Source organism: Halichoeres trimaculatus, unplaced genomic scaffold (genome assembly GCF_033239565.1).
Source record: "Halichoeres trimaculatus isolate MK-OKI-2021-1 unplaced genomic scaffold, fHalTri1.1 fHalTri1_scaffold_18, whole genome shotgun sequence".
NCBI classification, from domain to species: Eukaryota; Metazoa; Chordata; class Actinopteri; order Labriformes; family Labridae; genus Halichoeres; species Halichoeres trimaculatus.
The window spans coordinates 26,931,148-26,947,226 of record NW_027437196.1 but is presented as its reverse complement, the minus strand read 5'-3'; the positions used below and the strand labels follow the sequence as shown (position 1 = coordinate 26,947,226).

The window sequence follows — 16,079 nt, the reverse complement described above, 5'->3', positions numbered from 1 at the left end:
GAACTTTTTTGGATTAGACAACTTTTGAAGAGTAACACTTTTAATAAGTTCAACCTGCTTTTGAGTTTCAGACAGGTCAGTCGAATAGTGTCCTTGGGTAAGACACAGAACCCAGAACTGTCCACGATGGCACAATCCTCTATGTATGTATGAATCCAGTGTTGCCAACTCCTCTGCATCGGAAGTAGCCATAGGCCCGCCCAAAAGTAGCTAGAAGTCGCCAGATCTTTTTTTCTGTCCAAGGGTCGTAGGCTGAACCTGTGGCTGCCTACCTGTCAACTGAGCTGTCCTGGTGCCTGTAGTGTACAGCTGGTCATGCATGAACAGGGAAAGAGAGAAAGCAGCACTTTTTTTTTTTACTTTTCTCCTGTGAACTTGGAGCCTCTGACCACCAATAAAGGCGCTAGTCACTTTTCTCTAATTTTCTTGCTGGGGGGGCGCAGAAAGTTGCTAAAAAATACCGACTAAGTAGCTAAGTTGGCAACACTGAATGAATCAAGCTGCAACCCCCGGTCTAAAAACATCATGAGATGATGCAGAAGTGCTAAAGTCTGCTGTTTCTCAAGCGTCCACTTGAGGGTGGCTGGTTAAAAAAAAAAAAAAAAAAAAGAACGTCTCCTGTCTGAATCGCTATTTTCACTCTCAGCACACATTGTGGAATACTTTTTTTTCTTACTCAGCAGTTTAGTGGAGATTAGGATCGAGAGTTTGCACAATCAGAGGCACAGCTTAGGTCACGACTGACGGCTGTCCTATAGCTGTTACTGTGGCGATTCAGAGCTTGAGTGACTTCCATTATGGCCACTACAGCCCATTTCCTTCAAAAGTTTGTTTCAGAAAAAGACAGGTGAAGTTGGGGAGACTACGTCCATTAATTATACAGTCTATGGTATGAGCGTGACGTCAATGAGTGAAAGTGAAAAGAGGTGAGAGGTCAGGAAGAACAGAGACGTGCTGACAAAAGGCCCACCATTTTCTGTAATTGTCAGAGTGCAGGTAAAAAATTGCTCCATTCAATCACTGGCCTTTTATTTATTTGCGCCTTTACAATATGCAACATTAATATGATGAACATGTTTTCTTTTTCTTTTCATGCTGAGATAAATGATTCATGATTTTTGCAGAGTAAAGAGGAGTGAGTCAGAGTGTCTTGAATTGTAAATTGAAGGAATGATCTTGATGTTAGTGATGTTTCTCACCGTGCTCGTTGTTAGTAGTTTAATCTTGGTTAAGTTTGTGTGAACACAGGTTTTGGGACATAGCTGGTTATCTTCTGGGGACTGTCTGGATGTGTGTGGGAGGCAGACACATCCCTGCAGTCTTACATAAGAACAGATACAAGGCTATCTCATTCAGCTGCTTTTGATGTGCTTCCTCTCCTTTTTGCATTTAACCCACTTAGGGAAACATTAGCTCTGCACAGCACTGGCAGCTCCAACAACATATCTTCCCGTCCTAATCACACACACACAAATACACAAGAAACACCCACACACACCACCACCACGGCTGTCATAACCACCCCCACTCTCTCCACAGATATCATCTGAAAGTGTTTCTCTGCTTGGAGCAGGGAATCTAAGTGCCATCCATGGACAATGAATGTGCTTATTGCACTTCAGAACCTGTTGGAGAGGATTTGCCAAAGTCACACTGGTGTGAATGTATTCACAATAACATTCTTGGGGGTAACTGACGGGTCCTGTGGTGTTGTCTGGGGTGATGATGATGACACTGAAGATGATGATGGTCATACTAAAAATGACTTTTACATGACTTCTGTTCTACTCACTCCACCATCAATGTGTTCAATCTAGTAAAGGAAAGACTAAAAGCTTCATATGCCCCCATTATGTTTGGTTACATTACAACCAAATATAATGACAAATGGTTCAGCAGCAGCTGCAGGTCTGCCGCCAGTCGCCATTGTCCTAATCCAATGTACAAGTGATGACGCAAGGCACACACCTGATGCGTAAAGTGGTTACCATGGTTACCATTAAAAAAAAGGAAGGAACACATAAAGCTCGTCAGTTTCCTTACACCAAAAAGAAAACCAAATGATTGTTCACAAGTCCCAAAACACGAGTCAGAGTCGAGTCTGAAGTTTTCTAAGCATGAGTCCAAGTCAAGTTTCAAGTCTCTGTGTGCCCCACTTGACTGCGACTCGAGTTAGAGTCACAAACTCAAGTCTCCATGTCTCATTGAAAGCTACAATTTCGGATGTTCAGAGAAACATGTTCAGATGTTCAATACCATTGTGCAATTGAGACTATGGCTATGACCACACAAAGCCAGCTAAACCTCATATGTTTTTTTAAGATTTAGCCTCACACCAAACTGCAGTTTTACGTCACTGTAAATGATGTTTCTGACAACTCTGGCCAAAGTAAAGGTTTTGGAAAACTCTGGTTTTGTGGTTTTGTGTAGACACCGTAAACTGAGTTTTGAGTTGTCAAACGTCACAGCTGAATGACAGAGGTTTATTCTGATTGGGTAGCATGGGTTTCACGTCTGAAAAACTGCCAAATATGGTTTGGAGCCATACTCACCAGTGGATGTGTGTGTGGACGAAAGTATTTTTAATAACAAATGTGTGTGTGTGTGTGTGTGTGTGTGTGTGTGTGTGTGTGTGTGGGGGGGGGGGGGGGGGGGGGGTTGAAATTACCTGGCTACGTGTACTCAAGGCTAATGAGGGACTCTGAGAGAGTCAGAGTGAAGCCAGGTGGCATTTTTTTTTTTTTTTTTTAATCTTTTTAAAGTCTAATATCTTCTTGGGTCTCCCTCTCGACATATTCTATGATTCCCAAAAATACAACAAAAAAACGTCAGCTGTCAATCATCATTCAACATGATATGTTTTTAACCTCTTATAGCTTCCAAGAAAAAGAGAACCTAAACACAGCACAAAGTTAAAGTTTGACCACAGCTTATCTGGAATGACTGGGGAGAGAAAGAGTTATTGACCTATACTGCAGCCAGCCACTAGGGGGAGCAGTTTTTGTGAAAACTTTACTTCAAGATTAAGTCCATTTTCAAACAGTCTATGGTCAAAACACTCCAAAAATGAAAGAGACATAAAAGGTAGCATAAGATCTCGAGAGCAGGTCCTTCAAGGTGAACCCTACCAAAGTGTTTTAGACAGATGCTTAAACAAGGTTTTTCTAAAACAGCAGTGAGAGAAAAACAGAGATTTTTATGAGCAGTGAATTGTGTGAAGATACACCAGAGGGACAGAATAAAGACTGAAAAAAATCAGCCCCCTCTTCAAATACAAGGAGGAACTGAAGGGTGGTGGTAAAAAGGAAATGCAAACAATACCAAGGTTATGTGAGGATATCATGACAATGCCGGCATTATACAACAGCACAGCGAGTCCTAACTCAGCAGAGCATGAAGCAATAAACTAACAATTTCCCCTTGCCTCTCAGAAAATGAATGTTTCTTTTCCTTATTCTCTCTTTTCTCAGAAAGCTGCCTCGGTGGATAGAGAGGCGGATGGAAAAGAACTGAACGAAGGTTGCAGCACAACTGAGAATCACAAGTCCTTCTCTGTCACCATGGAAACCACTGAACAATCAGAGCAAGCAATGGACTGTGAAGTAGAGGTTGCTGTGGCTGATTCACCTGAGCAGGGGAAGGATTTCAGTGCTAATGATCACCATGTTTGTTTAGAGCCAGAGTCCTCAAACTGCCCCGGGGAGGAGGAGGAGGCAGCGCTTGAGAAATTATTATCTGGCTCTCCCAGTGAATCAGGTCTGACTGATAAGCCTGACAGCTCTGAGACCAGTGTGAGCCCTGAAACACCTTGCCAGGATCAGAAAGAAGCTCTGGTATTAGAAAAAGGACACGAGGAGCTCAACAGGAATGAGTCCATCACCTCGTCTGTGTCCGACACACTCTCCAGTGCTGACAGCGTGTGTGAGAACGAAGCACATCGTAAGAGACAAGACACGCCAGAGCAAGATCCCGAACAAGAACCAGACCAGGGACCAGAGCAGTATCCAGAGCCAGCACAAGATCCTGAACCAGAGCAATACAGTGGATCAGAACCACTGGCTGAACCAGAGCAATACGAAGAGCCTGAACAATACCCTGAACCAGAGCAATATCCTGAGCCAAAACAACTCCCTGAACCAGAGCAATACCCCGAACCAGACCAAGATCTTGGGTTAGGGCTCTACCCTGAGCCTGACAAAGATCCTGAACCAAACCACTACACTGACCACTACCCTGATCTGGAGTTATACCCAGATCCAGACCCTGAGGATGATGATCAAGAGCTCCATCCAGAAGATGATTACTATCAAAATCTGGCAATAGACCCGGAAGATGAACTCAAGGCTGATGGTATCCAGTTTGACCCCAGCCTCACGGAGGAATCCATATTAGAGCAGTGCATCAGAGAGGAAGCCATGTCAGATGTGTCCAATGAGTCCTGCCATGCCCTGGACCCTGAGGACATGGATGAGTGCTTGAGAGTTGAGATCGCAGCAGCCTCCTCGGATAGCGAGAACGATGAAAAATGGAGGACGATATTCTCCTCTTCCATAAACAAAGAGGATGATGACTCATATTTAGACAGTCTCCAGCTCAGTGCCCAGGAGCTCTTTGTGCAGAAAGTTGAGGTGATAGACTCAGAGGAGCCGGACCACACAACCATTGAAGAGGTCAGCTTTCAGGTTCCTCAGGTGGAAGAAGTCCTGGAGCAACCTGAGGATGTGATTTCTTTCCCTATTCCTCCACAAGAGGTCAAGTATAACCCCTTAGGCCTCCAAGGTTTGTCGAAAATATCTGAAGATGACACTGAAAACAGCAAAGATACCAACCAGAAGCCCACTACCCAGCGTCAGCAGAGCAATCAGGATCCGGACAAGAAGCTTCCCAAAGACTTCTGTGTGATACAAGAGACCAAGAGTGAGAACGTAAGCACCGAGCATGTGGACTTCCAGCTGGCTCGCAAACAGTGGAGGGAGATGGAGGAGCAAACCAAGAACAAGGTAGTCCTGCCAACGACCAAACAGTCCAGCTTTCATGGCAGCCACAGCTTCATGTACACACCAGTGCGCAACATTGACAGAAACCAGAAGAAAGCTCATGATCTGGATAACTTGAACCTGGTCGGGGAGTATCCTCACACTCAGTTCAGCCCATGCTCAGAGGATTCAGGCCTGGATGATTCCAGTTACAGGTCCCCTTATGATGACCCTGAAACCCCCATTGAAAGAGAGATTCGCATATCAATGGAGAGGGAGGAGCACTACAGGAAAGAGAGAGGCTTCTCCAGGATGGGAAAATCAGCTGATTGCACTACATCCCGAGGTATTCCCAGGTCCATGAGCACTCCCCTCACACCATCATTCATCATCACCTCCTCACCCACCAAGGAGCCCCTGAAGCACGACGTGTCAGCAAACAGTGTCATCATTCTGGACCAAAGCAATGATGTGACTTCCAGCCCCAGGCAGAGCAAAGACAACGCGGCGGCTCGCGCCGGAGAGTGGCGATCTGAGGACAACGGCTCCAACCTCATCATCCTGGAAACATCCAACCTGATTATTCGCAGTGCCTCTGAGTTCTCCCTCAACAAATCCTGTGAGCAGCCACAGGAAAAAATGTTCCTAAACAATCCCTTTTTTAAGCTGCGTTCAAGAAGCACACTGTCACTGGTTGATGAAGAGATCAAGATGGTGAAGCAGAGGGAGGAAGAGCTGAAGAAAGAGAGGGCTAATCTCTACGGCAAAGATGGGTGCAGCACGGAGAGGATTCTGTCCACTCAGAAGGACACTTTGACATTTGACAGTTCAGGTACGTCAGGAAGTACTAACTTTAGAGCAATGCACCATTCATCGACAACTTTTTTTGATTTGTTCTCCTGTCGTTGTAGTTGATGTGCCACTGAAGTGCAAGTCCTCTCCATCATCACCGATGAGAACAGCCTACAGGATGGATCGCTCGGCTTTATCCTGTGACCACAGAGTAAGATCCGGCTCATTTTCCTTTTTAAACCAAAGCACAAACAATAATTCATTTAAACAATGACAATTGGTAATCAAACATTTGCCTTTTACTTTACATCACATTGTATATATTGCTCCGTTTCCACCAAACGGTCCAGTATTGATCAGTACGGTTTCACACGGGCCAGATCGGTAAAGCCTGGTCCTGTTTCTTTTTCCACAGCCAACCGTGTCCTTCTTGGCAGGCGTGTAAACGTAATATGCCGTAATAGCATGACAGCATAGCAGTGAAAAAACTTGGTGGTTGGTGACATCATTTGCCAAACAAAAAGAAAGTTATCTTCACAGAGTCGACTGTAGATTTGAACATATCAGGGTTATGTGTTGTTCTTTGTCACCACCTGTCGCACAGGAAGTGATGATTCTTTCAACCAGTCAACAGACTGCAGTGTTTCTAGCTCCACCTTCTGGGGTTGGATAGGTATTACAGGCACCCCAACAGAAGGCTACCAAAAAATGGGACCTATGGGTTGGTAATTTGGGGATCTGTCTTGGTTTTAGTCAAAGGAAACACCACAAAATAGTCGCCGTACCAAGATGAATTGAACTGAACTGAGCCGCTTGGTGGAAACGGGGCTTATGAGTGTTTTGGATCCTCTCAGGCATTATTTAGATCTAAAGAAAGGACTTTGGTGAAACATATAGAGCAATATAACCTTAAAAACAAATTTGCTTGTTCCACCTTCAGTCTAATGACCTGAGAGGAGACATGGAAATGAAGGAGGTGGTGGTAGAGGAGGAGGAGGAGGTGGAGGTGGAGGAAGTGCTTTGAAAGAAGGTAAACAATCAGCTTTCTTGCTCAGTTTCCAGACGTCTACACCGGAGGAAGACGCAAGAGTGCCATGGCTTTGCGCTGGGAGGCGGGCGAGTTTACGAAAAACGACTGAGGAGGAACTCAAAGGCATTGGTTTCTAGTGTTATACTCATTCAAGTTAGATGCAGCATTTCACTTGTTTGTTTCATGTCCTGAAAATACTTCAACTTTCTGCTTCTGTGTTTTGGGCATAATTAGCAAGACAGTAAGAATGTTTCCGGGCGAGTCAGCTTGGATTAGGTCCTAATCAGACTGACGACCTTAGAATAATGTACAACACACACAACAGTAACACTGTGTCCGAAATCACTCCCTATTCACTACACACAGCACTTTATAGTGGATACACTGTTTTGTAGAGCATGGTCATACACTATGGAGTCCACCCAATTTATCCCACAATGCAATTTTAAAGTATTGTATGAGTGATGCTCACTGTGCAAGGAGAATATACCATAATGCATTGCCATTCAAACAGAGGAATTGGCTGATTACATGATTACTGATAACAAACACTATTACCGTAATTTCCGGACTATAAGCTGCTACTTTTCTTCTCACACTTTGAACCCTGCAGCTTATACAACAGTACAGCTAATTTATGGATTTTTTTTTTTATGGCCACCATGGGGCGTTCGTTAGGTTGTACTTATTAAAGAACAATGATCTTGCATGATCTCTGAAGGAGAGAGAAAAACAGAACAGCCCGTGGCGAGGCAAAGAAACAAAGGAAGAGGACAGGTGAGGACAAAGCTCATCGTGCACAGCCTTAGGAGTTTAATTAAAAAAAGACACAGACCTATTTAATTTTCATGTAGAGTCCTTTGCTTTGAACAAATATAAACATTTTGGACTTTGTTTTTTAACACTGTGCTAAATTAGGGTTTATCTTTAGCGAGCAGAAAACGTACAGGCCTGATTAAAATAATAAAATGATTGTACAGCCAGTATCCCCCTTTAGTTCATTTTTGCTTCACATCTAAATAAATGAATGAGCAAAAACAAAAATATGCACAACTTCAGCTTCAATGTTACGAGGGATGTAATATTGTAACAAGCTCCAACAGCCGTAATCCAGCGCTCAGGTTTGAAAAGTTACATCAGATTATTTCAAGAAAATTTACCCTACACTTGTGGACTTGGTCAGAGAGAGCAAACAGATAGAAATGGATGCTGAACAAGGATCAGACCACACTGTGACCGCTAAAGGGATGTGTCCTACTGAATGGTTTTTACACACGGCTTTCTAACACAGTTCTCCTGGAGTTTCATCTGGCGTCTGTAGAGGCATGAGTTGATATTGTTTCAGTGATAGAAAAAGGTGCCAGATATTAGCCTAGGTCTGTTATCCTTATATTTTGGGGGCCAAAATGCAATGGTGCAAACATCGGGCTGACCCCTTTTCTGTGTAAATATCCCATGTCACATTGTGGGGCTTATAGTCAAGTGCGGCCTGTGTGTACAATTTCTTTGGCTTTTTAAATTTAGTTGGTGCGGCTTATGCTTCGGTGCGCCCAATAGTCTGGAATTTACCGTACATTTTGTGAAAGAATAAGACCTAGCTCTGTTCAAGCAAAAAACCAAAACAGACATCGGCCTCTGAACCACCATTATGATCTTATGTTGTTGTTATGTATTCACTGGACCTTGTAATTCACACAATATAAGACAATAACACAATACAAGTTGTGGAATATATAATTGGTATTTGTTTAAAATAAATAATAATAATGATAATAATTTGGAATACATATATGTATTATATTTGATTATTGTGGAACAATATGCTAAGTTCAATATAAGTTATCACTAAACTACGTGCTGTTTTGCAGTGTTTAAGAAATAATATAATTGTAAACCCCCAGCCGTCCATGGGCAATGTGAGAGTGTGCACGTCACTGCCAGCGGCTGGTGAGTGAAAGAGAGTGAAAATGTGACTATTGTTTTCATTTTGCTGATCGAGTGAACTTTATAGTCAAGTACATATTGAGTAGGGAATGAGTGAGTGATTTCGGACACAACCTCAGACTTTATTACAGTCAGAGGGTGAGCTGTGTTTTTACGCCCAGGAGGCTCTGTCAAGTTTCATCAGTCAACATTCAAAAACAATACAACTGGTGTCAGCTCCCACTAATACTGAGCTTGCTCTTCTTACTGAATAATATGTGGCTGATTCAAAGATTGACAAAGAGAGTGCCAACGTGTTTTCAACATGATGAATATCAACACTTAGTTGTGAAGCAGGACAGGTGGCAGTGGACCCCTATGATGTCGGTGCAGGCATCAGAGCTGATGCATTGTACAGCAACAAGTCAAGGCCAAAAGATTATATGTCATGCAATAATTTTCAAACTGCATGTCTCTTTAAGAACTCCCCCTCGCCTTTGAAGAACTGTTGAAAGGACTTACCCAAGAGGCACGGTTTCTGAAGTTTAGACAGAGACAGCCTCTGATTTTTATATGACAGTAGTGAAGAATAAGGCCTTATCTTATTATCTCTACACACATGTCATATGTGCTCTTAAAGGTTATAGGTTGCTGGAATCAGAAACATTCAGTTCACAGTGATTTGACTGATACTTAAACATGTTCCTCAATGCTTTATCTGTCTCGGTTCATTTAGATAGTCTCCTAACCTTTTAGAGCAAAGGTTGGGTTGAGATTAAAGTCCATTTTGTGTCTCTCATGAGGTTAGAAGAAGCTTTCAAAGAAGTTAAATATTGATGACCAAGCTGGTGGGAGTGAATTTCTTTTTGGAGTCCTTGGAACAGCAGCAGTGTCATCCATGTTCATGATGATCATCTCCCTGTCAGTTGCATTTCCATCACACCTTTTCTCAAAGTAAAAATTATATTTCTGAAGTTTCAATTAAGTACAGTTGCGCCTTGCCAGTGTTTCCGTTATGACTTGAAATGAGCATGACTTGGTAAAATCTCGTCCCACGAGATACAGTTTGCGGGATGCAGAAGAAAGAAGGGAGACTGTAACCGGCAGTAACCACTGACACCTCAAACATTTCATTCAATCAAAATTTTGATGACCAATTTTTATTGCAAAATTTAGGTTTTGTGCTAGGTGTAATGGAAACGTAACTGTTGTGTTTCTATCCTGATCTCCAGTGAACATGTTACACCTTGTAGAACTGTCTGCTGGCTGCACGGTGGAATAAGCTCATCAAAACTATAATAAGCTCTTCAAACTACAGCCAGCGGCCTCATATGATCACATATAATCTGATACTTTGACTCAGGACTTAAGGTAAAGACCAGAAATATAAACAAAAAAGAAGAAAGACTGAATGAATGTCTCTGCAGCTGTGGAGAAAATGGAGTTGATGAATTCTCTTTTTATTACTTTGAGCAATAGATGTCACGTAACTTATTATTCCAACCATTACATTCGTAAAAAGAAACTTTTTGGAGCATCTTTTGGCCATGTTATAGCCCAAAATGTAGCTACAACCCAAAATGTAATCAAGAAAATGTAACAAAGCCTGAAATGTTATAACTGGTAGATAATGTAACTAAGGTGCTGAGCCTGAAATGTAACCTAAAAAAAAAAGGAATTTAAAAACAAAAGTAATAATAACCAAAATGTACGGTGGCTGAGAAGTGTGAACCAAGATTACAAAGTTTGAAACACTTTTGGAAGCTTTAAAAAAAAAAAATTACAAAAATTTTTACAATGAAGCAAAAAAATATTTAGCAAAACACTTTTACAAAGAAAAAAAATATAGATTTACAAGATGTGAAACACTTTTACAAGCACTGAAACAAATTTACAAAGTCAGAATTTGGGTGGAAAGGACATGTACTAAATGCTTAACTTGACTTGGGAGTAATTATACCTGAAAGGTCAGTCCATTTGTGTTGACACAAGGTGCTGAGGAAAGTTAAGAGTTCATAAAAATGTATGCGCATGAATTATGTTTTGTCCATTTCATCTGATTCTAAAGACTGTCAACACAAAAAGCAAAACTACATTTTTTGTCTAAGGTGGTTCCACAAAACGAATAACATAATGCACTCACCATAAATTTTTCTTCTTCCTGTAAACTCTGTAAATCTCATGCTGTATGTCTTTCATCAACACCTTCTGTCAACACAAACTAACTGACCCCTTAAGCAACCAGTCCTGGGTTACATTCGGCATACAGTACATGTCTTTCTTGAAAAAAATTTGATTTTGCAAATTTGTTTTAGGATTTATAAAAGTGTTCTGCCATTTGTGCATTTGTCTCAAGTCTTTTAAAAATGTTTTGCATCTTGTAATTTTGTTTTGTCATTAGAAAAAAAATGTTTCACACTTTGTAATTTTGGTTTGCTTTTCTTAGCCACCCTTAAAAATATAACAAGTTTATTAAATTTTAGGTTTTATTATATTTTTTCATTGAACTTCAGGCTCAGCTCTTTTGTGACATTATCAGCCAGTTGTTACATCTCAGGCTTTATTACATGTTTTATGACATTTTGGGAGGTTGTTACATTTCAATACTTTGACACAACAACAACAAAACTGCCCACAGTGAAACATTGCTCTGAGGAAAATCCTCTCACACCAACTTCAGCAGGAGAGCTGAATGTATTTTTCTACTGAATGTCAAAGCTTGCTCCGAGGAATTTATTTATTTATTTATTTATTTATTTATTTATTTATTTATTTATTTATTTATTTATTTATTTATTTCATTTTATTTTATTTTATTTTATTTTATTTTTTTATTTTGGACAACAAGAATGAAAAAAGCAACCCTTTGAGCACACATATGACATGTGACTCTGGATGTGACCTGAAAAAAAAAAAAATCTTTTACAGAAGAAGAAAATGATTTGCTGACAGCTCAAAACTATTTGCAGAGTGTTTATTTGCTGAGATGCCTGATTGTTAGACACATGTATTGTTTAGTCGACTCTTTGCTGAACTTTTCTTGTCGTGATAAATGTAAATCAAATTTAAGATCATATTTTGATGTTGCTGTATGTCTAAAGAAAGCAAACCAAACGTTGCTTGATGTATATGAATTGTATTTTCATACTATGCTTTTGCTGCAAACTTATTTCAGGGTAAGCTGGATGAAGAAAATCAGCACAAATAATAAATAAAGCGTTTTATAAAAATACCCTTTACCTGCAAATCATAGTTCATGCAGACAGCTCACATAGTTACACAAAAGAAATAATAAATGTTTAAAGTTTTGTCCATCCTCCTGAAGGATGAGGAACTATTTGAGTTTTCTGCATGAACTCCACAGTGTTCTCCAAGACAATCCAGAAAATACAGTATTTATTAACAGCACAGGGCCGTACAGTGCAATGCCAACTCCAAAAAATGAAGTGTTTGCATAAATGAAAGTATTTTTCTTAATACCATAGCAGTATAAATAAATAAATAAATAAACAAATGTTTACTGATAAAGAGTAATACTCACATTAACTCACTGTTAATGTTAATAAAGTCTTAACTTTATCTCTGAGGACGGAGCATGTACCTCTGTTTGTGTATCAGGGTACTGGTTACACCAGTATTTATTCCTCTGTTCTTTTCTCTTTCATTTCTCGACTTTAAAGATCACGACCACGTTTTCCAAACAGAAATCTTAGACAGGAGCACTTTGATCATCAGATTTTGATAGAGAATTGTTCAACTTCAGTCATTATTTACACAGACTTTATATTTCCAGCTACTCTGAAAAGGACCTTGTAAGAGCTTGGTACTTTTGACCTGAATGTCTACTAATCTTAGACCGCGGTGTTTTACTCCATGTTTGTACGCTTAATTGTTAACGTAAAGCTTACAAATCTCAAGGATTGCTTGCTGATGTTCAAACATTCTGTCTAAGCCCCCTGCAGCCGTGGCTTCTGGGGGCTCAATGGGCTCTTTATGATTAAGTATGTCGGGGCTTTTAACTTTTTATTCCTAATGCAAGTATTGAAAAGACAAGTGCGCGCAACATTAAACAATGCATATGAAACATGTTGGTTTGCTGTGTTTCTTTCAGAGTGAGCATGGTCTGTTTTTTTCAGAGGGGACACTTTGGCAAACTGTGGCTCTGACGTAATCACAGAGTCATCCAAATACGAGCTGCTCAGCTGGTAAACACACATTTGCTGATTTGGATCTGATGGTGATGTAACGGTCACTTGTGACTGCAGATTGTTCCTGCTCTGTCCTGTTGAATAAAGGTGTAATTAAAACTGATATAAAAAAATTAAGAACATGGTGCTGCTTGAGGAGGCACAAAATATAACAGATTCCTTTAGATCTTCTAGGTCCTAACAGATCAAACATCAACCCCACCAAACTTGTGGCTGTTCTCTTAAGAAAGTCAGGAGATATTATTCTGCTTTCCCACGTTTAAAACCTAGATTAGAAGGAACAAAGCTAAATGTTTTTACCAAATAGGTGCAGATTTTCAAATCTCTGCAGAATCTTCAAGAAAGTCTTCACCAGACCTGGTGAATCACACACACCAAGGTCTGTCTGTGGCTCCATCCCTCACAGGCCTCCAGAGGGCTCTCCAATCAAAGTGAAGGGGTCTATGAAGCAGGTAGCCTTAAAGAGACAGCAGCTAAAATGAAGTGTCGCAGACAGAGGCTGGAATAAAGGTTTTCTTATGACGCAGTCACACCATCCGTACCGCACTTAAGCACGCTTCAATCATGCTTGAGTATGACACAGCTCTAATGGCAATGTTACCATTCTAAAACACCAGATACTATACATCATGTAAAGAAACTACAGGGTCGCCAGAGGGACAGAATTAAGACTGAATAAGAAACATACTCTCTCTTAAAAGGTAAAAAAAATATATATTTTTTTGTTTGTTTCTTTTTCTTTCTTTCTTTCTTTTTTGACTTGACTAGAATAGAATAGAATAGAATAGAATAGAATAGAATGAAGGGTAACACTTAACTTTAAAGGTCCGCAAATTTCATCACACTTAGGAAATAATTAGACAAAGTTTTTTCTAATTTTTTTAAAATTAGCACATAACTTCTTTAAAATAATGTCCAAATTTATTGTTGCAAGTCACAATCGGTAGGTTACTGATTTTTCTCTCCAGTTTCTTTGAAATTTACTCCAAATTGTAAGGTAAAGAGGTGATGATTAGCAAATAATTCATTTAAAATTAAATCACATTTCACCAAAAATGCTTTTACAGGTATCCCAACATTTCTGCTGTTTCCAGAGAAGCAGGTGATAAATAGCTGCTTCGTTCTTGAAAACAGAAGTTAGGTTCATTGTTTCGTCTGATAATTACCTTTGAAATGTTCAGCTTTTCAATTTTCAATTTCCCAATAAGCAGTTGATAGTTAGCTATTTGTTATTTAATTTCACCAAGTTCTTTAGTACCCAGTTTGTTGATCTGAATAATTGAGATCACATGCAAAATGATAAACCTTGATGATCAGGCTTATAATGTTTGACATGATACAACTGAAGGCTTCAGATGTGATATTCACTAAGAGTGAGGTTGTAAATTGGTCTTACCTGATTGTGATAGACACTGTGAGTACAGGCGCACTGCAAAACACAATCTGGACAAAAGTTATGTGCTCATTTTCAAAGAAATAAGGAAAAAACTTTGTCTAATTATTACTTGGGTGCGATGAAATTTGCGGACTTCTAAAGTAAAGTGTTACTGAATAAAGAAAGAAATTTGGAGTCACAGCAGCCGCACAAGAAAGTGTATAGTGCAAAAATTGAAGAAAAGGTCATCTAGAAAAAAAAGATGAACTGATAAATAAATAAAAATGTCTATCAGAGACAACAGCATAGACCAGTGTTTTCCAACCCTGGTCCTGGGGACCCCTGCCCTGCTTGTTTTTTTGGTCCCGACTCCAACACACCTGATTCAAATGATCAGCTCGTCATCAAGCTCTGCTCCAGCCTGATAACGAGACATTCATTTGAATCAGGTGTGCTGGAGTGGGGTAACATCTAAAACTTGCAGGGCAGGGGTCCTCCAGGACCAGGATTGGGAAACACTGGCATAGACGATGGCACTCTTCAAACATGTTGAAACTTGTGCATATTGCTGACCTGCTGGGGTGCACAGAGACATGTATTTCAATGACTAACTTCTATCCAACAAGTTCAATTGGTCTCCCTCTTAACCCCTTGACTGATGCCTGTTGTCGCAAATTTGTGACATACCCTGTCAGACCTTGATGCAGCTAAAATGATCTTTGTATCTCATTATTACCTATTGATTCGTATTCTACACAAACCAGAGGTCATATCAGATCCACTGTGTCACAACACTTTGGTCAGGAGATAAACTTCTCATGTTTATATTTATAATATAACTTCGTTATAACTACTGTGTGTACTATACTCAAATTTACAATCTCCACTTACCACTTAATTTAACATCTGTAAGAATGCAAAAACACATAAAAACAATCTTTTTTTTATAACTGTTGATTACTTCAGGCAGTAAGGGGTTAAACACACTAAGATTCCCACTGAGAAACACAAACACTGTTCACTTGCATGAAAATTACAAAACACCAATGCAGATTTTTGTTTGTGCTCATTATGCTGTAATACTAATGATCTTGGATTTCTTGCAAATATTGGATTTTTTTTTCTAGTGGCAGGACCAACAACATGTTGTTTTATCAGATTAAAATTATTCAGTAAGTTTGAAAGTTGTGGTTTAAAACCTCCATGCCTCAGCCTCTGTAAACCAAGCAAATACTATTTAAGATATGGAAATAAACAGAGATATTTGGTTTAAATAATTCTGTTAATAATAATGATAAATACTTTTTAAAAAAATGAGCAAAACAGGAAGAGGAGAGAATTGTCTTCCCACTGCTGTCCTCATAAATGACGGAGGAGTTCATATTAGGTCTGTCGTTAAAAGATAGTGCAGAGCGCTGACATTTCCAAGCTATTTAGCATTCACATTCACACACACCCACACGTTTACACATACACACACACACACACACACACACACACACACACACACACACACACACACACACACACACACACACACACACACACACACACTGGTGGAACAGAACTATTGATTTTGTCCCTGCAGGGCCAAGCAGCACTCATCATTAATTGAAACAAGCGAGCAAGCAATACAACTGTTTACAGCAGACATTAAAAATGAATCCTCAGCTAACAGAGCAGAGATTTACAGTCAGAGAGCATGAGCGGCTGGGGTGCATTAAGAGCACATTAAGCAGTGCTCGGTGCAGAGCAGCAGGCCGTGTCTGGAGGTG

At 40.1% G+C, this 16,079-nt stretch overlaps 1 protein-coding gene across 1 annotated transcript in view; it reads left to right on the top strand.

Annotated features, from left to right (window-relative positions):
- Positions 1-12,236, top strand: part of LOC141807430 (uncharacterized) — a 75,653-nt gene extending 63,417 nt beyond the window's left edge. Inside the window, exons 6-8 of the mRNA XM_074693447.1 lie at positions 3,471-5,808; positions 5,888-5,979; positions 6,824-12,236. Of these exons, the coding sequence (XP_074549548.1) occupies positions 3,471-5,808; positions 5,888-5,979; positions 6,824-6,907 (2,514 nt within the window). The 3' untranslated portion in view covers positions 6,908-12,236. The remainder of the gene's footprint in view (positions 1-3,470; positions 5,809-5,887; positions 5,980-6,823) is intronic.
- The last annotated feature ends 3,843 nt before the right edge of the window (positions 12,237-16,079 follow it).